This window comes from Mytilus californianus, unplaced genomic scaffold, assembly GCF_021869535.1.
Source record: "Mytilus californianus isolate M0D057914Y unplaced genomic scaffold, xbMytCali1.0.p SCAF_9, whole genome shotgun sequence".
Classification (NCBI taxonomy): Eukaryota; Metazoa; Mollusca; class Bivalvia; order Mytilida; family Mytilidae; genus Mytilus; species Mytilus californianus.
The window spans coordinates 17,993,393-18,015,786 of NW_026262745.1; the positions used below are offsets into that span (position 1 = coordinate 17,993,393).

At 32.7% G+C, this 22,394-nt stretch overlaps 1 protein-coding gene across 1 annotated transcript in view; it reads left to right on the forward strand.

Moving 5' to 3' along the window:
- Positions 1-22,394, forward strand: part of LOC127715797 (uncharacterized) — a 90,189-nt gene that overhangs the window by 25,239 nt on the left and 42,556 nt on the right. The window contains exon 6 of the mRNA XM_052221936.1: positions 5,938-6,111. Coding sequence (XP_052077896.1) covers positions 5,938-6,111 — 174 coding nt within the window. The remainder of the gene's footprint in view (positions 1-5,937; positions 6,112-22,394) is intronic.

The window sequence follows — 22,394 nt, forward strand, 5'->3', positions numbered from 1 at the left end:
CTGTTTGGTATTAACTTTTTAATTAAGATCCATTTATTACACCTTGTGATCCGTTTATTTGGCAATCGCCAATGGCAGTCAGTAGGGTTTAAGAACATTTGTTGTTCGACCTGTTAGTCAAATGCGTTTTGTTAAAATATACTTTTTCACTGTTTTGGTCTTTTGGAAAATGTTGTTTGTGCTGTATTTAGACCCCTCTAACAAGAAATTTTTTTTTGCATGCACATGTATAAAAATTGCGGTTTTTATCCAACGCAATCATAGGTTTGAAAGTTGTTTTCAATTTAGACTTGTTTATATTTTTTCGTTTGGGCTTGTATTATATTTGCCTTTGGGTTTATATGATCCGTTCATCCTAATTTGACTCCTCAAAATTCGAGAGTCTATCCTAAATTGAGGTAAATTACATGGCCTTCCAAATACTGTTTCGATTCCTAACATCACTGAAGAGACATTATTTGTCGAAATCCGGATATGGTGTACAAAAATCTTTGCACCTTTGTTAGCGGTATACCATCTTTGCCGCAAGTTTATTGTTTTCTGTTTGGTATTAACTTTTTAATTAAGATCCATTTATTACACCTTGTGATCCGTTTATTTGGCAATCGCCAATGGCAGTCAGCAGGGTTTAAGAACATATGTTGTTCGACCTGTTAGTCAAATGCGTTTTGTTAAAATATACTTTTTCACTTTTTTGGTCTTTTGGAAAATGTTGTTTGTGCTGTATTTAGACCCCTCTAACAAGAAATTTGTTTTTGCATGCACACGTATAAAATTGCGGTTTTTATTCAACGCAATCATAGGTTTGAACGTTGTTTTCAATTTAGACTTGTTTATATTTTTTCGTTTGGGCTTGTATTATATTTGCCTTCGGGTGTATATGATCCGTTCATCCTAATTTGACTCCTCAAAATTCGAGAGTCTATCCTAAATTGAGGTAAATTACATGGCCTTCCAAATACTGTTTCGATTCCTAACATCACTGAAGAGACATTAATTGTCGAAATCCGGATATGGTGTACAAAAATCTTTGCACCTTTGTTTGCGGTATACCATCTTTGCCGCAAGTTTATTGTTTTCTGTTTGGTATTAACTTTTTAATTAAGATGCATTTAATACACCTTGTGATCCGTTTATTTGGCAATCGCCAATGGCAGTCAGCAGGGTTTAAGAACATTTGTTGTTCGACCCCTTAGTCAAATGCGTTTTGTTAAAATATACTTTTTCACTTTTTTGGTCTTTTGGAAAATGTTGTTTGTGCTGTATTTAGACCCCTCGAACAAGAAATTTGTTTTTGCATGCACACGTATAAAATTGCGGTTTTTATCCAACGCAATCATAGGTTTGAACGTTGTTTTCAATTTAGACTTGTTTATATTTTTCGTTTGGGCTTGTATTATATTTGCCTTCGGGTTTATATGATCCGTTCATCCTAATTTGACTCCTCAAAATTCGAGAGTCTATCCTAAATTGAGGTAAATTACATGGCCTTCCAAATACTCTTTCGATTCCTAACATCACTGAAGAGACATTAATTGTCGAAATCCGGATATGGTGTACAAAAATCTTTGCACCTTTGTTTGCGGTATACCATCTTTCCCGCAAGTTTATTGTTTTCTGTTTGGTATTAACTTTTTAATTAAGATCCATTTATTACACCTTGTGATCCGTTTATTTGGCAATCGCCAATTGCAGTCAGCAGGGTTTAAGAACATTTGTTGTTCGACCTGTTAGTCAAATGCGTTTTCTTAAAATATACTTTTTTACTTTTTCGGTCTTTTGGAAAATGTTGTTTGTGCTGTATTTAGACCCCTCTGACAAGAAATTTGTTTTTGCATGCACACGTATAAAAATTGCGGTTTTTATCCAACGCAATCATAGGTTTGAACGTTGTTTTCAATTTAGACTTCTTTATATTTTTTCGTTTGGGCTTGTATTATATTTGCCTTTGGGTTTATATGATCCGTTCATCCTAATTTGACTCCTCAAAATTCGAGAGTCTATCCTAAATTGAGGTAAATTACATGGCCTTCCAAATACTGTTTCGATTCCTAACATCACTGTAGAGACATTAATTGTCGAAATCCGGATATGGTGTACAAAAATCTTTGCACCTTTGTTTGCGGTATACCATCGTTGCCGCAAGTTTATTGTTTTCTGTTTGGTATTAACTTTTTAATTAAGATCCATTTATTACACCTTGTGATCCGTTTATTTGGCAATCGCCAATGGCAGTCAGCAGGGTTTAAGAACATTTGTTGTTCGACCTGTTAGTCAAATGCGTTTTGTTAAAATATACTTTTTCACTTTTTTGGTCTTTTGGAAAATGTTGTTTGTGCTGTATTTAGACCCCTCTAACAAGAAATTTGTTTTTGCATGCACACGTATAAAAATTGCGGTTTTTATCCAACGCAATCATAGGTTTGAACGTTGTTTTCAATTTAGACTTGTTTATATTTTTTCGTTTGGGCTTGTATTATATTTGCCTTCGGGTGTATATGATCCGTTCATCCTAATTTGACTCCTCAAAATTCGAGAGTCTATCCTAAATTGAGGTAAATTACATGGCCTTCCAAATACTCTCTCGATTCCTAACATCACTGAAGAGACATTAATTGTCGAAATCCGGATATGGTGTACAAAAATCTTTGCACCTTTGTTTGCGGTATACAATCTTTGCCACAAGTTTATTGTTTTCTGTTTGGTATTAACTTTTTAATTAAGATCCATTTATTACACCTTGTGATCCGTTTATTTGGCAATCGCCAATGGCAGTCAGTAGGGTTTAAGAACATTTGTTGTTCGACCTGTTAGTCAAATGCGTTTTGTTAAAATATACTTTTTCACTGTTTTGGTCTTTTGGAAAATGTTGTTTGTGCTGTATTTAGACCCCTCTAACAAGAAATTTGTTTTTGCATGCACACGTATAAAATTGCGGTTTTTATTCAACGCAATCATAGGTTTGAACGTTGTTTTCAATTTAGACTTGTTTATATTTTTTCGTTTGGGCTTGTATTATATTTGCCTTCGGGTTTATATGATCCGTTCATCCTAATTTGACTCCTCAAAATTCGAGAGTCTATCCTAAATTGAGGTAAATTACATGGCCTTCCAAATACTGTTTCGATTCCTAACATCACTGAAGAGACATTAATTGTCGAAATCCGGATATGGTGTACAAAAATCTTTGCACCTTTGTTTGCGGTATACCATCTTTCCCGCAAGTTTATTGTTTTCTGTTTGGTATTAACTTTTTAATTAAGATCCATTTATTACACCTTGTGATCCGTTTATTTGGCAATCGCCAATAGCAGTCAGCAGGGTTTAAGAACATTTGTTGTTCGACCTGTTAGTCAAATGCGTTTTGTTAAAATATATTTTTTCACTTTTTTGGTCTTTTGGAAAATGTTGTTTGTGCTGTATTTAGACCCCTCTAACAAGAAATTTGTTTTTGCATGCACACGTATAAAAATTGCGGTTTTATCCAATGCAATCATAGGTTTGAACGTTGTTTTCAATTTAGACTTGTTTAAATTTTTTCGTTTGGGCTTGTATTATATTTGCCTTCGGGTGTATATGATCCGTTCATCCTAATTTGACTCCTCAAAATTCGAGAGTCTATCCTAAATTGAGGTAAATTACATGGCCTTCCAAATACTCTTTCGATTCCTAACATCACTGAAGAGACATGAATTGTCGAAATCCGGATATGGTGTACAAAAATCTTTGCACCTTTGTTTGCGGTATACCATCTTTGCCGCAAGTTTATTGTTTTCTGTTTGGTATTAACTTTTTAATTAAGATCCATTTATTACACCTTGTGATCCGTTTATTTGGCAATCGCCAATGGCAGTCAGTAGGGTTTAAGAACATTTGTTGTTCGACCTGTTAGTCAAATGCGTTTTGTTAAAATATACTTTTTCACTGTTTTGGTCTTTTGGAAAATGTTGTTTGTGCTGTATTCAGACCCCTCTAACAAGAAATTTGTTTTTGCATGCACACGTATAAAATTGCGGTTTTTATTCAACGCAATCATAGGTTTGAACGTTGTTTTCAATTTAGACTTGTTTATATTTTTTCGTTTGGGCTTGTATTATATTTGCCTTCGGGTTTATATGATCCGTTCATCCTAATTTGACTCCTCAAAATTCGAGAGTCTATCCTAAATTGAGGTAAATTACATGGCCTTCCAAATACTGTTTCGATTCCTAACATCACTGAAGAGACATTAATTGTCGAAATCCGGATATGGTGTACAAAAATCTTTGCACCTTTGTTTGCGGTATACCATCTTTCCCGCAAGTTTATTGTTTTCTGTTTGGTATTAACTTTTTAATTAAGATCCATTTATTACACCTTGTGATCCGTTTATTTTGCAATCGCCAATAGCAGTCAGCAGGGTTTAAGAACATTTGTTGTTCGACCTGTTAGTCAAATGCGTTTTGTTAAAATATATTTTTTCACTTTTTTGGTCTTTTGGAAAATGTTGTTTGTGCTGTATTTAGACCCCTCTAACAAGAAATTTGTTTTTGCATGCACACGTATAAAAATTGCGGTTTTATCCAATGCAATCATAGGTTTGAACGTTGTTTTCAATTTAGACTTGTTTAAATTTTTTCGTTTGGGCTTGTATTATATTTGCCTTCGGGTGTATATGATCCGTTCATCCTAATTTGACTCCTCAAAATTCGAGAGTCTATCCTAAATTGATGTAAATTACATGGCCTTCCAAATACTCTTTCGATTCCTAACATCACTGAAGAGACATGAATTGTCGAAATCCGGATATGGTGTACAAAAATCTTTGCACCTTTGTTTGCGGTATACCATCTTTGCCGCAAGTTTATTGTTTTCTGTTTGGTATTAACTTTTTAATTAAGATCCATTTATTACACCTTGTGATCCGTTTATTTGGCAATCGCCAATGGCAGTCAGCAGGGTTTAAGAACATTTGTTGTTCGACCTGTTAGTCAAATGCGTTTTGTTAAAATTTACTTTTTCACTTTTTTGGTCTTTGGGAAAATGTTGTTTGTGCTGTATTCAGACCCCTCTAACAAGAAATTTGTTTTTGCATGCACACGTATAAAAATTGCGGTTTTATCCAATGCAATCATAGGTTTGAACGTTGTTTTCAATTTAGACTTGTTTAAATTTTTTCGTTTGGGCTTGTATTATATTTGCCTTCGGGTGTATATGATCCGTTCATCCTAATTTGACTCCTCAAAATTCGAGAGTCTATCCTAAATTGAGGTAAATTACATGGCCTTCCAAATACTGTTTCGATTCCTAACATCACTGAAGAGACATTAATTGTCGAAATCCGGATATGGTGTACAAAAATCTTTGCACCTTTGTTTGCGGTATAGAATCTTTGCCGCATGTTTATTGTTTTTCTGTTTGGTATTAACTTTTTAATTAAGATCCATTTATTACACCTTGTGATCCGTTTATTTGGCAATCGCCAATGGCAGTCAGCAGGGTTTAAGAACATTTGTTGTTTGACCTGTTAGTCAAATGCGTTTTGTTAAAATATACTTTTTCACTTTTTTGGTCTTTTGGAAAATGTTGTTTGTGCTGTATTTAGACCCCTCTAACAAGAAATTTGTTTTTGCATGCACACGTATAAAATTGCGGTTTTTATCCAACGCAATCATAGGTTTGAACGTTGTTTTCAATTTAGACTTGTTTATATATATATATATTTTCATAATTTATTTAATTATATAGATATTGTTTTTTTCTTCAAATATAACTATTGAAACTATTGTAAGTCACACTTGTATTGTGTACATATAATACATAAATAACTTGCAAATTTTAAAAATATGCATTTCTTCACTTGTTTCAATCTAGAACTTTTGATATTAAAATCGTCATTTAAAATGATTTGCCCTTTGAGCAAGATATAAAACTATAATGTTTTATTACCATTTGTAGACTGCAAAGAACCACCACAGTTGCGGAATACGGGATCGATGCATGATAAAAATAGGAATTATTCAACATGGTCAACGTATAATTATGACTGTGTTACGGGCTCTGCTATGAAAGGCAATGGTACGATTGTCTGTCAGGATAATGGCGAATGGAGTGATCCTCTGTTTGAATGCAGTGAGTAAACTCTTAAAAAGTGTGAAACGTATGTCAAGAAGAAAGTAGTATATCTGTTTATGACCGAACGTCGAAGGCTACCAGTTGTATCTCCTTAAACCCTGTATGGACATTCTTTAATGATAGCACTGTCGAATACAGATGAGGCGTTACTAGTGACGAAGTAAAATGAAACAAAAGTCATTCCATGGTCCTTTGAAATCACGAGGTTGGAAAACTCATACTCAATTTGTTTTCTGCATGATAACACATACAAGAATCAGTCAAAAACAGGAAAAATATAGAAAAGTAAAAAATAAAAATAATTCGTGTTCTTCAGTATACTTAAGATAAGGACGATGGCTGTACAGGGTGAAAGTGCAACTTTAACCGTTCCTTAAAGAAAAGAAAGCAAAAACAATTTCAAATGAAACACAACCTTGTTAGAACAAGCAAAACATTTGCAAATACACAATGTTTTAATATAGGCAAATTTTTCTTAATCAGTAATTATTAAATTCCAGTTTGCCCTCAACCACCAAGGAAACTAAATACCCATTATACTACCTCTGATCAAGATGCCGAATATCGCCATGGAGACGCCTATCGGTATGAATGTATGACAGGATATTCAATGACCGGAAATAGCACAATCACATGTTTACGAAACGGTCAGTGGTCAGACCCTTCATTCACTTGTTCAGGTAAAAATAACATCGTTTAAGGAAAGAAACTTAAGAATTGTGTAAGGAATATAAAGCCAAGTATCCAAATTTTATTATTGGTCCCGAAAGTACCACATTTATACTTACAATATGATGTATCCAGCGAAAAACGTATTACATATTTCTATATTTTTAAAGAGTATACGAAATTCTTGTAAAGATATGCGACACTGAAAATGCAATCTTTACCTACCTCAACTGAAACATAGCTATACTAACTAAACCAACAATATTATCAAGCATGAATAACTACACAACTAGTGTACACCACTGATTGTAATTGGAAGCAAGTGTGTACTATATTTGAAGCATTTTAAATCACCTCGAGTCTAGATAAAATGTATAGATATAGTCCAAGAGGACTATTAAACACCCAAGCGGTAAAACACATTTAGATATATATGCAAAGATAATTATCACAGTAATGAAATATGAATAATTACAACTATTGTTTTTTAATATTCAAGCTTCTCCCTTATTTGCTATGATTCTGGGGGCATTTTGTTGTATCTTGAGGGATTGATTGATTTGTAATTTTATAAACGAGATTTACGTAAAACAGATTTTACATTTTAAATGTGCTTTCGTTAAGATTGTAAATGTCCATGCAAGTCGCCTGATTTGACAGAGGAAGACATTCAAGAAATGAAGGACAAAATACGAAGAGAGAACCTTATAGACAAAAAGAGCGTCTCGAAATATAGGCGAAAGATAACAAGTGCCCCCGACAATAGATTCTCGGCAAAAGCAATTGGATACGTTGGAGTGGCTTGTTTGACAACTACAGGATTGGTGGTAGTCCTCATTGATGCTGTAAGCCTTGTGAATACTGTGAGCACAGTGTTTCAGAACATCAAAGGATTGTTTATATGACATTTGTAAACTCTTATCATTTACATTTTTTGTTTGTTGACTCCAAACATGGTTACTTCATTTAGGTGGGCATTGATGCGGTATTGTACAAGTTGTAATTACTTTTGATTAGAAGAACTAGAAGTGTTCACAGTTAATGGTTATTTGTTATAGTAAATATATATTGTTTTGGATATTACCTTTAATGTTGTAATGAACCCCATAGACATTGTTTGTGTTAAAACGAAAGGCAAGTATTGACATGTAAATTTTACAACTTCTTGTTGTAGCAGTGCAATTTAAAATGTTCTGTGTGTGATAGTTTTTGTATTAAGGCAAAAGTGTTATTTTTCTCTTTGTTGCTTAAATTTACATCATTGTGTCTCTATTGGATAGTTGTCACATTGGAATTCATACCACATCTTCTATTTTTTTAAAGAATCGAAAATATATACTGTATAATACAGTAAATTTAGAGAAAATAATTGTAGCAATTATATTGTATCAATGATATATCAAGAAATGCTGATAACTGGGCTGGTAATAACCTCAAAGAACAAATAAATATGTTTGTCTATCTGATTATTCTGACTCTGTCAATCGAACTGTACAGAGTAATTTCGAAAGCTAAGACGTTTTGCACCTATAACACATTTTTCGCATTTGAGTACGTTTCGTATACCGTATGTTATTGGAGTAACACGACGGGTGTCACATGTGGTGTTGGATCTGCTAATCCTTCGGAGCACCTGGTCATCCTTTGATTTTGGTGGGGTTTATGTGGACTAGGTTTTATTTTTTTATGTTGTGTATTTTAGACTGATGTTTGTCTTTTGGCAGTTTTTTTCGTGTTTTGCCATGGCTTTTGTCAATTTTTATTGACGTATAAGTTTAAATATTCTTTTGTTATCTTCCTTCTCTCTTTTTCAAAAAGATATAAAAAATACGTGCAGATTTGTTTAGAGATAAATGGCCTTTGTATCTATGACTTTAAGCAATGACAATGATCAGCAGTACTTTTATAAGTAAACATGGTGTAAATAATTGAAAGGGATAATCAAAATCATATTTTTGTCAATATCTCACAAACGCTGAATGCTGCGAGAAAATTCGTGATAAGGCTATGTTCACAACCTATCACTTTTAAAAATACTTATTTAGTAGATGTATTTGAAATACTCTTAACATTAAAATGCTGTTTATCTTTGAATTTGATAAATAACAAACCCGACATATACAGATAGGATTTTATTAAGATTTAAACTAGATCCGATATTTCAACTGTCAAGTATACACAAGTTTACATTGAAGTACATCTTTGACCAACATCAATTGATTTGTATCTGAAAGACAAGACATACTTGCCTTGCTTTCAACAAATGTTTTTCTGTAGGGTAAGATTTACCTTCTGATTCGTTTTTGCGACGATTACTAAACATTTGATAAATTTGGTAAAATAATAAAACAATGTGGGGAAACTCAAAAAGCACATACCCACGTTTTATTCTTAATTTTTACCTCTTTTTAGGTCGCACACAAGGACAAAGACGCAAAGGTGTTTTGTTTTCAAAAACAGACTGTCTAAATAATCGGCAAGTTCTTAAAATCGTTTCTTGATCAACTTTCACCAGGAATTTTAGTATTAAATTTTTCCAGTGTCAAAGATGTATATATATGTTGGGAGCAAAACAAACAAAAATATGTAGGGAATTGTCCTAAAAAGGAAATATATGTCACTCATACAACAGTAAAGTGGTTTGAAAAGAATGATTTACATGAAAACATATTTCCTTAAATGACAAAAATATTAAGATTTAACAAAGGACAAGCATTTGTGATGTTTCTGACAATTTTCTAATATACAACTGTACGTTAAGTATAACTTTTTGAACTGAAAACTATAGTAGGCATCACACATGTTAGACTGATACTTTAATTACAACCTAATCGGCGCCTTTGTCGAATTTGTGCTGTTCCCAGTGCGGAATTTTGATTTTGTCATAGGTATACACAGAAAATAGCTAAAATCTTAACAGTGTGCAGTGTTATAGTTTGTATATACATTAATACTGTAATATCTGTCTGACATGTTATCATGATTTCAAATTGAGTAATTATTAATCAAGTTTATTTGATTTTACTTTTGTCACTGTCTGAGTTAATCATATCATGTATAATTCTCGTTCACCTTCAATTTCAGGATAATAGCAGCTTGTATTCATTGTCTTCTGTTAGTAAAAAAATAGTTGAATCTAAAAATAAATTAATGAAAGTACATGTAGATATACGTTAGTGAGACGTCAACCGAAACAGCACAATCAACTGCGATAATTCCTATAGAAAATAACAATACAAAAGTTTGAATGTCTGTATATCAATCTGTTCAAAGCCCAGAAATGTTGCATGTAAACTAGATTGAGCTCTCACAAACATGTCAAATCCACCACATTTAATATGTGACTGTCCCAAGTAAGAAGCCTGCTATTCAGTGGTTGTCGTTGGTTGAGGTCTGTAATTGTTTGTCGTTTATTGTTTTGTCATAAATCAGGCCGTTGTGATTTTCGTTTTCAACAATATTTCATGTCGGTGCCTTTTAAAGCTGACTATACAGTATGGGTTTTGCTAATTGTTGAAGGCCGTACGGTGAACCATACTTGCCTAAATCAGCTTAATTTTGGACTGTTGAATGGTTGTATAATTGGCAAATATTCCACACCATATTTTATATAGCTACCCAAAAAAATTATAGAACATGATAGCTCATAGTATTGCTGTACTACCAACTTATTCATTATTGGGATGAATACATTAAAAAACATAAGATAACAACACACCTGCAATTTTATAAAGTAACAAAGTTCAGTTTTGTCAATGGATTGTTTTTATGGATCAAAGATGACGTTCTCCAATACCTAACACGAACGTTGTATATCATTTTATTTATAGTAGGAATCATACTTAATAGAGTATTGAGATTCATTAAAACCCGACACAAACTAGAACTTGCTCAAATTAATCATTTCGGATTTTGAATCTGTTTGTTTAAACCTTTAATTCTGTTACAATAACAGTCTGTATGGCGAAATAGGTAAAACAAATAAATCATATATAATCCATGGGTTGTATTCACCAAAGTTACCCTGGTAACGTTTTTGATTTTAATTCTTATGGTTATTGTCAGAGTTCTCATGATAACAAACCCAGACTTTTATGATAAGTTGCTTATGAAATTAAGATCTCGATATGCGATTTTGGCATCTTTATTTAAAAGAGAGGCGAAAGATACAAAAGTGATATTTGAACTTATACTTCGATAACAAACTGACTACTGAATTCAAAATAAACATTTGACATAGTAAAAGTAGCAAAAGGATGGTTAGCTCGTGTCCAAAGAAATGCAAGAAGTGTTGTTATACATCATAATATCTGAATTGCAAATTGTGTTCGAAAGGGCACACATGTATAAAGGAAAGCCGTTCGTTTCTGATAGTTTCCAAATTTATCCAAATTTTAGATTTTCTAGTTTTGTCAGAAACCATAGTTTTTGGTTCCATTTTAGTAAATTACTTGTGAATAATTGTATAAATTAAATGTACATTGTATTTATCGATGTTATACAAAAATCTGTTGTGTTCCCAAGGCTGCCAAAATTAGTGCATGATGAGGAAGGTCACATAATCAGATCACACATAAAAAATTATTGTTCACAACTTGCTGCCTGTCCTTTATACTAACATGGCTACTTCAATTTCCTTTGCTTCTTGGTAGCCATTGAGACGAAGATTATGTGGACATAAGTATAAAGAATAACCACAATACCATTTTGCACCAGATTAAAAATCATAAACCTTTACTATACATTTCTGGGCACCTGAATAATTTTGCTTACCTGCCATCATGCAAACCTCAAAACCATCAGAGAGAATCAGGAGTATCAACACACAAATGAAAAGAAAAAACACAGCTCAATAAGATGCTTACTGAACATAAAACTTAATGGACACCAATGTGTTAATATGTATTTATTATACAACTGGCAAATGATTTTGATACATAAACAAACCCTGGGCCTAGATTCTTAGGTGGTCATATGGTACCTATAACAAATCAGTAACATGCCAACATAAAGCTACATGTTATGACAGCTGTTAGACAAGGTCGACATCAACTGTCAAGGTATCCAATCAAATATATTCAAGTATATACATGCAAGTGTTCATAATGCAAAATCATCACCAACAAATCAACTAATACAAAAAACAATTCCGCCACATTCTGTATGCGCGTATCCCGATTTAGGAACCTGTAATTCAGTGGTTTTCGATTGTCGCTGCTTGTCATATTTGTTTTTCGTTTATTTTATTTTTACATAACTCGTTAGTTTTTCTCGTTTGAATTGCTTTTACAGTTGTCATTTCGGGACCTTTTAGCTATGCGATATTGGTTTTGCTCATTGTGGAAGGCCACGCGGTGACCTATAGTTGTTAACCTTCTACATCATTTGAACTCTGTTGAAGACTGGTCTAAATGGAAATCATACTAAATCACCTTATTTTTACATGGGTACACATAATAAAAAGCACAAATCAAAAGTAAAAATACTAATACAAGTAGTAATTAAAATTTCCAATCAATCGGTAATAAAACACCATAACGATTAAAAATGATTAATTCATGAAAACCAGACATTACCATAGATACAGAAACCTGGCTAGACAAGTCAATTTCATCAACAGACTTTTCTCCAAGTAACCTATAAAACGTATATCGTAATGATAGACCTAGACAACATAAACAAAAGCCATGGTGGAGTTTTTATAGCAACTACTAAAGAGTCCATTAGCCCTGAAATCATAGAATTAAAACAAATTGTGAGATAGTATGGGTAGAAATAAATATAGGATGAATGGGTCGGTACCTCTGCTACTTCAACTGTTAGTCCCTAAGACCACAATCGGCTCAGCGACCAATGCTTCATAATGGCATGGTTTATATAATACATTTTTATTTAAAATTTTAGTTTATAAATGTATAAGGATGACTGGGGAATAGAAATATGGTCACTTTGGTCTTCTTCTGACCGGCAGTAAAAAGATATAGGAAGATGTGGTATGAGTGCCAATGAGACAACTCTCAACCCTACCAAAGTTGCCCGCTTGGCTGTACAAGTACGCAGCCACGTGCGGTCAGAATGGGGACATTAAAACCGATGCCTCGTGCATTTAAAGAGACTACCACACTCTTTGCACGTTAAGAACCCTTACAACAAATCTTTGAGGGGTCCAGAGGTAGCCTGTTGCGAGGCAAAATTTCTGTCTCTATCCAATATACCCTCATTTTTCAGTTACCTATTGCATTTATTGTTAATTTGTTCTCGTTCTGAACAAGCATGAAATATTTGCCACTGGACGTTAAGCAACCAACAATCAGTCCATATAAATGTATATTGAGACTTGACTACGGTTTACAACTATCTCAAGAAATGTTGACCTTTGACTGTTGGCTGTTCTGTTCGGGGTATTTTGAGGTTGATGTTCTTTATACATTAAAACTACTTTGGCATTTGTTTTCAAGCCTTTACCTTGTGAATTTTGAATTAAAAAAAGAGGGCGGATTTCGTGTTCAGTACTGCTCAATCTATAGTTTTCTGCGAAGTGTATTGTGCGCTGTTATTTTTCTTGACGTTTTTTAGTATTATCCATCCTTCTTTGGATTAAAGATCTTCTGAATTTATACTTCAAATTTCTTTCTTGTCGTTTTGCATTGTTTCGGGAATAAACTTCATCGGATACGCTTGTAACCAAAAGATTGCTGAAACGCCAAATAAAAAAAAAAAAGAAAAAATTGATGGCATCAAAATCAAAAGAGCCTAACTCTAGAACAGACAAAATTTGTCGAAAGTAAACTTTACATGAGAGAGTTACAAAGTTAGTTTTAGCAGAAATTTTGTATGTGATCCTGACGAAAAAAAGTGGGATACAAGTCTTTTCGTTCAATTCAAAATATTAGTTTATCGTACATCGTACATTGGTGTCAAATAGAATCGTGGATGATTAACCCTTAGTCAAATTATTCACACCAGGGTCTCAATAAAACCTATAAACCACACACCATAATGTGTGTTTTTGCTGTGCATGTACTGATTTTGTGTCGGTAATGGATACCCCATATCCTTTTTTTATTATACTATATCTATTTGATGCGTTTACATTTGTTATAATTTTTTCATTCTGCAGATCCCAGTTATTATTCCTCAGGCGAGTCAGAATTTAAGATGGTCATTCAATGACAATTTGTTATGCATCAAGTCAGAAAACCTAAACATTCTGTTTAACTAGAAAATGTATATAAATATAGCAATGTTTCGGGATCTATGTCCGAACTATCTTTCACACGGGTAGTAACCTCGTCATATCGAGAAGCGTTTAGTACAGTGATGTTGTCATAGTTTGGTTAAGATGAACATGGTTGTGTTAAGTTACTTCCCCGAACAATTGCCTCAGTTCTATTCAAACGAGCAAATAAAAAGCAAATAAGATGTTTTAATTTGCATTGTTAGTCAAACGATCTACATTGGAATTGTTGTTTTCAAGAAACTAACACAGAATAAGCAAACTATCGAAATTGCTATGGTTTGGTTAAGTTATGACATGGTTCGGTTAAGAGTCTAGAAATTCGTCATGGTTTTGATCAAGTTTGTCATGGTTTAGATCCAAATTAATATACATGTGTTTCAGCTCAATATTGATAGTTTGTTTAAAAACGCTTGTAATTAAACGAAGTTACACAATTTACAACTGACTAAGAAGAAAAAAAGCCTTTTAAACCAAAATTAGATACGTTAATTAGGAAAGCGTACATTAAACAATTTAACTGTTCGTGACTTGTCTTTGTATGCAAATCGTACTACTACGAGTGTCTTGTAAAAGAATTAGGAATATAAATGAGCACTCATGTAATCCCACATACAAAAACATCATTTGACAAGGATGAGATTTTGGTGATTCATAAATTCTTAATAGCTTCAATGAACATTACTTTGAGCAGCAAATAGGAGGACTTACCTTGTTTGTATTGGATACCTAAGCTTCACAAAATTCCATACAAACAGTCATACATTGCCAGCTCATCTACATGTTCGACGAAAAAATTATCCATTTGATTGACAAAGATTCTTTCCGCAATGAAAGAGGGTTTTCAGAAATACCGTGAAACTGTTTACTCGCGTAGTGGTATTAACCATGTATGGATTTAAAAAAAGACTCTTAAAGAATCTCTAAATAAATGTAAAGCTCGATGTTTCTCTGAAATTAGTTCTATCTGTTCAACCCTGTGTACCACCATTCCCTATGTGTAATTGAAAAATCGTCTAAAAGAAATAATTTAAATCTACATTGCTTTTCAACATAAAAATGGTATCGCATGCTATACATTTATTACTTTTGGATACCATACGGCATATTTTGTTAATAGTGAACAAAAAAATAAAACATGATACACAGAGGAACAAGTGACCAGTATGCTGGAGTTTCTTATTGACAAAATATTTGTTGAATTTGGAGGTAGACTTTGTCACCAAATTGTCGGTATTGCTATGGGAGCGAACTGTGCGGCAGCGACCTCTTCTTATCTTCATATTAGTCGAAGTTCCTTCAGACATTTGTAAAAAACAAGAAGATCAATGAAGCCAGATAATTTAATTTCACATTCATATATATTGTTCTTTCCATTAACAATCCAGACTTTTCTGATTGAATTCCATTAATATATCCCCAAGAACTAGAAATTAATGGAAAAAACAGACACGGATTCCTCTGCCTCATTTTTAGACTTAACTTCGAATTTGACATGAGCGGTCATCTTAGTACCAGAATCTATGACAAACGAGACGATTTTAATTTTAAAATTATCAGTTTCTCCAACCTTAGTAGCAATATACCAACTTCTCCTGCACATGGGATATACATTTCCCAACTCATTTGATATTCAAGAGCTTGCAGATGCTACTCAGACTTTGTAAACCGTCACCAGTGTCTGAGTAGAAAGTTGATGAACCAGTGGTATGTCAAAGAACGTCTCGTCCTTTTTCCTAAAAAGTTCATCGGAAGACCTTGTGGGTAAATATTTCTTTTCAACTTCATAAATAAAAACGATGGTCTTTAAGTAAAGATTCTAAGTACTGACGTTGTTTGTCACCTTAGTGGCGTGTTATGGTACTCTTTTATTTGTCTTTGTAAATTATTACTTTAACTGTTTAGTCTATTTTTGGCCCAATCCATTTGACGTGGCTCGGTACTTATACATCCCGTCATTGTGTTATTGTGCTATGGTAAATTTTTGTATTTTTGTCTTTCGTTTTTGCTTATGTGCTTTGTCTATATGCCTTTTTGTTTTTGTTTGTTGAAATATTTGTTTTGTTTTTATAGTGACTTAAGATTATAACACAATATTGCCTGCTGTAGTACCCTTATTTTTTGACATTTAATCCTATTATGTCTGTTTGTTTTGTTCACACATCGTCGTCAAATAATGGAATTTTATGCGACTGTCATACATGTGAGAGGTTAAGCTGGCTATAAAACCAGGTTTAACCCACCATTTTCTACAGAACAAAATGTCTGTACCAAGTCAGGAATATGACAGATGTTATCCATTCGTTTGATGTGTTTCAATTTTTGATTTTGCCATTTGATTAGGGACTTTCCGTTTATAATTTTCATCGAAGTCCCGTATTATTGTTATTTTGCTTTTATAATTTAAATAGTCAAAATGACTGCTCTTTTAAACTTACTTTTGAGATAATAATTATAAAAACAGAAAGCGCTGCTTCTGTTTCAAATAGATTATTTTCTCCGTATGTCCATGATTGACTCTGTCGATGATATCGTGAGCGGCATCACTTGTAAAATTTGTAAAAACATCTACTTCAAGTTGCAAACTTATCAGCTAGTCAAAAAGTATTTTTTGTTCTACTTTATTTTCTACTAAACTATATATATCTGTTGTTTTACTTTGAACCAGTCTATGATGAATAAAAGGAGATATGGGGTTATACGCCCATGCTATAGTATCCCAACTACAAAACTACTAAGTAACCAAACGATATCAAGAGGACACAATAAGTCTTCAACCATCCACGAAACAAATAGTTAACGCGTGACATGGACAACAGTTAAAACTTATTTGTTTTATAAACTATTAGCAATATTAAGATTAAAAAAAGAAAAGAAATACACACAAGTTCAGAATTTAAAAATATGAAAAATCACAATTCCGAATTAGAATGAAGCCGATTTAATGTCCACTTTAATCAATTATTATTACGAACGAATAAAAAATGATTATGTTTTTGTAATATTGACTAATACATTGGTTTTCTCATTTAAATTTTTTAATTTTGTCGGAGCCTTTTATAGCTTGATAAAAGGTATGGATTTTGTTCATTGTTGAAGGCCGTACGACGACATATAGTTGCTTACATCTAAGTCATTTTGGTCTCGGGTGGATAGTTATCTCATTGGCAATCCGACCGCATGCACTTTATATATATAATACTACATTGAATGTGCGTATATATGTCCTTTTGTATTCCAAATAAAACGATTTAAAAAAGAGTATTTCAATATATATAATGTCTGTTTACTCTTCCTTCATTCACGAATAGAATCACATAACTGAACCATGTTCAACATGAAATAAACCATGACACGAATGAACCAAACCATGACACCGAATATTCTGTAATCTCAAATTGTGTCCACTAGGGGCTGTTTTTCGGGAAAATTGACGGCAGTTTTATATCATAACAAACTATTTGATGTAGCAGGCAGTAGGCAAACCACTTTTCTTTATGCATTTGAAACGAATCACAACTTTTAAATTTTGACATACGCAAGCATTATTCTGTGTCAAATTAATAACTATATGATACAAATTTTGATGTACTAACATCTTAGCTATAAACAAAGATACTTACCAGCTTGAATTTGTTGTCATTATTTCCTTTAACAAACTATTCGAATGTTTATATTTTGACACTGTTTGTCATCAAAAACACTTAACACAACCATGTTCATCTTAACCAAACTATGACAAAATCACTGTACTAAACGCTTCTCGATATGACGAGGTTACTACCCGTGTTTCATTTGACCTGATTGTACTCAAAATTGTCTTTCCATAAATATTATACGATATTACTGAATCCAACATGTTTGTAAAGTCGTGTGCATGTGAGTAAGAATGAGCGAGTGATTGGATGGGTGTGTCCTGTATATATTGTCTTGTCTTGTGTTAAACATGTTTGTAAACTAAAAAAAATCTTTGTTAATTGTGAATCTGTATATATATCTATGTTGAGGAGACCCACACGTAGCCTCTGGCTGTTGGTAATCCTCTTTAAATAAATAAAGAATTAAATTAAACTGGAAAATGGTATCTGTCTCTCTCTCTGTTAAATTCTTAATTGTTAAAGTATATTTTTGGTTTATGTTATAGTTGACATCATTTAACTTTGACAACTTGTTTGTTCTCTTAGAATAGTAATGCATTAATATGTTCACATATATAATTTCATGTGGTTTTTATGTTTTTTTGAAATTTCCTTCCATGGGCCTGTGCGAAACATGTATATAAAAGTTTGTAAAGACAAAAGGACAGTGTCCAAAAGCCACGCCACCGATGCACATATATTATCTGTTCTAGAACAATAACTCCAATATACCTATAATTATTTTCATAAATATCTTATTAGAACTGTAGGAATGAAATTAAGTATGATGCAATTTTCAATTTTTCTATTTCCATAGGGCATAACTTCTGCACAAATAGTTGATCGTAATAACTTATTTAACTCGCCAAAGACCTTGCTTATATAAACCTTAAATAAAATTTTTATAATAGTTAGGCGTAAAGATGCTTACGATAATGTATTTTACATTTAAAAAGGACACAATTCCTGTGCAAATAGTTGATCAGCACTGATTTTCAAACTCGTCTAAAATATTGCTGATATAAACGTTTGATATGAATTGCAAAAAATTTGACAAGAAATGTAGGGTTTGGAGCGCTTACAACGCAATTTACGAGAGAATATACATTTTCAAGGGACATAATTCGTGTAAAAATTATGGACTAAAGCCAATTTGCAAATTCGTCTGAGATATTGCTGCATGATATTAATATAAGACGTGAATTTCATAAAAATCCTTCAAGAATTGTACACATGAGAGCGGTTTCAAGACCAAAAGGATTGAAACACAGATGCACGAACTCACGGACGTACGCCCGGTATTTCTATGTTTCGGCGGGGGACAAAAGGAGATGACCTTTAATAATTAGAGTTGTTGATCTTTTTATCAAATACATAAGTTTTAAGTTATATTCTATGAAACACACTACGTACATTCTGTTGTATAAAAGTCATGAAATATTTAGTATTCACAACTCATTTTTTCCCAAAACACTGATTTGTTTCTTACAATAGATAAATGACCTGGTATGCGTACTGACAAAAAATATGTCCAAAAGCATGTGACCTTTGCTCTTAACTATAATTAATCACTCGGTATATAGCTTATTCAAATACATGTTCCAAATAAGAGAGAAGGTTTATAATTATCATGTCACCATCCTTCAAATCTGTGACAGCCTTTTCACTAATGACAGTATAGTTTGTAACTTCAAATGAAAAAGCAGCAAAAAATTGCACACTTTATTTAAGAAAATGGAACGGAAGGAGAAAGAGCTAGACAAAAAATGTCCAATAGCTACCAATGGCAATGATTCTTCGGACGAGGACTCAATGGGAGGCTGTCCAATGGGACAAAACGGACAAGAACGTAAAATGAATGGAATGTCTGATTCATACAGCAAATTCTTACAGGTAGGCATAAAAAATTAAAAAAAACAAAAACAAAACATGTTTACGCTAACCCGATAGACCCTTATTTTTAGTACCTATCCGAAGGATTTTTTTTGTCATTTTTGAACAAGTACTATCAAAGCCTGACTGTTTACCATGTTGATATGAATTTAAAACTTTATTAACAAAAATGTATTTGTCTACCTACGACGGATCCTTATTTTTTCAACATGTTAGCGTAAACACAGGTATTATTTTTTTTTTGCATTTTCAATTTATTTTTCTAAAGATTTTTTATATTTCCAAAAACCTTTAATATATCGCTACGAATAGTTTTTTTTAAACTTTTCTCACAACTGTGCGCACACTTGTGTCATAATTGAGCAACATTCTTAAGTTTATGCTCAAGATTTTAACAGATGCATTAATTTAAGACTATTTTTCCCAATGGTATATGAAAACGACAGCAGTAATATACGCATACACTATTCCATAAGAACTGTGATACTATATATATTTTTCCATTAAATGGGGTCACAAGCTACATAAAATGATATGCAACAGACATTATTTTATCCCCCAAATAGATAAAATCAAATAACAAAAAATATAACAATTTTTTCGGTACAAAGTACAACACTTTTAACATGCATACTATAATAGTAATATAAGTATATTATGTTTATGGAATGTCACTGAAATAAGTCGGTGAATTCTTCATGCTTCATATGCTATTTTTGTATGTCATAAAAACTTTGATAGATAGGAATTTAAAATAAAATAGTTTTATCTAAAGTGATAAATTATAAAAAAAAAAGTAATGGAAAAAAGATGACGAGACAGTTCAAAAGAGGCAATCAAAAAGCAATTTAAAAAAGGTGGACGCACAACAGCCAAGAAAGATATAAAAGACGGAAAGAAAAGCAAAAGCAGATGAAATACGACCAATAATAATAAAAAAAATGGACAGAAAAGTTAAAAGATTGAGCACCATGGAGCCCACAAATAATTGAGGATGGCAGGGTAAACAATTCTTGTGACATCCGCCGTCGACATGTAAAAAGACTGGTGGCAAGTCTTGAACAAGGAAACGAGAACGGGATCGTGAACACGACAAATGAACATCTAAGGCACAGTTATTCTTATAATATTTATGAATAAACTTCAATGTTTATATTGTATTTTGGTTCATTTTTATGTTTCGGAGTTTAGTTTGGCGTCCATCTCGCTGTATACGTTATTGTTATGGGGTCAGCTGAAGCCCGCCTCCGGGTGCGGGATTTTCTCGCTGCTACAAAGACCTATTGGAGGCCTTGGGCTGTTTTCTGTTCATTGGTCGGGTTGTTGTCTCTTTGGCACATTCCCCGTTTCCATTCTCTATCATATCTATTATATGTATTTCAGCTAGAGAAGTTGTTAAAATGTCAAACAATGTCTAGTTCTATAGCTGGAAAGCCGGTTCATGACGAACACTTGTTTATCATCACCCACCAAGGTAAATATAATATTGCAGAAAGCAGTATGTATAAAAGGTTATTTTGGGACAATTCGAAACCTATGGTATATTTCATTACACAACAGGTCAATAATTTTACATGAAATTTTGATTTATTTTGGGAGACGTCACAAACTACATGTAAAAATTATACGGTACAGTCTTTTAATTATATATATGTTGAAAACAGAATGATATTTTTCTCAAAACTTTTAAATGGAAATTGTACAAAAATGGGACGCTTTTCAAAAAAAAAAAAAAACTCAGTAAAAAATGTAACATTTTAGCCAACAAAGGATTGTATTGGGGTTCCGTGTATTAATATCATTTAACCATCTCTCCATACTCTTGGAAAAAATCGGGGTATTTTCCTACCTATTTGGTTCACCACAAACAATATTTTGGTATATTGTATAGTAACAAAGAAAAGGTAAATTTTTGGTCTTTGGGGGCAATATGGATTCAACAATAAAAAATCATGACAATAATGAAAAATAAAAAAGTAGCTGACGCCATAGGTAAGATCTGCTTTGATTTGTCGAAGAATTTCCAAGGACATATTGTAAAGAAAAAAATTGCTGGATATTCGATGATTCACACAATATACTTCCTGTGTGAATGTACGTCCTATCAGGCAATAGTTGCACTGTATATTTTTTTCACATGCGTTGGTATTTCAATCCATATCTTTGTGCATTTTTGCGATTTTACTGTATATATATATATACAATTGACATTAAATTGCAAACACCTATGTTTAAATGAAGTGTATTTTGGTATTTTGGAGAAATTTAGAAACAAAACCATCAACATCTACTATACACCATGCTAAGCAAATATTGCGGAATTCACATTGTTATATGTTTTTCACGAATTTATCATTCGAAGTCTCGAAACATGATTCTATTTTTTTCTGCATTGGTTTGTAAATAATCTTAAATATTGATAAGACAATTATTTTAAAATCAATGAAAGAATGTATGGATCAGATGGTGTAGAGTTTCTAAAACTGCAACAAAAATAAATTTAGATAAGTTTTTCAAAAAAGATTGGGTTTAACTTGAGATATCTAATAAACGAAAGAATGACGTTTTCGTAATAGATTTCGAAATTATAAGTATATTTCAATTTTAATTTTATTTCAGCATATGAACTATGGTTTAAACAGATTTTATTCGAGGTAGATTCTGTCCGAGAAAGTTTTATGATGCCTGTAAGTCCATTATATGATTGTGTACCAATTGATGGTCTAAGTGTAATATCAGCTGAACTTGAATTTTTACAGAGTTGTCAGTAACATTACGTTCTCTCAGCTCGGTACTCCGTGTTGCTTGATATTATAATTTGTGTCATTATTCCGTTTCACACA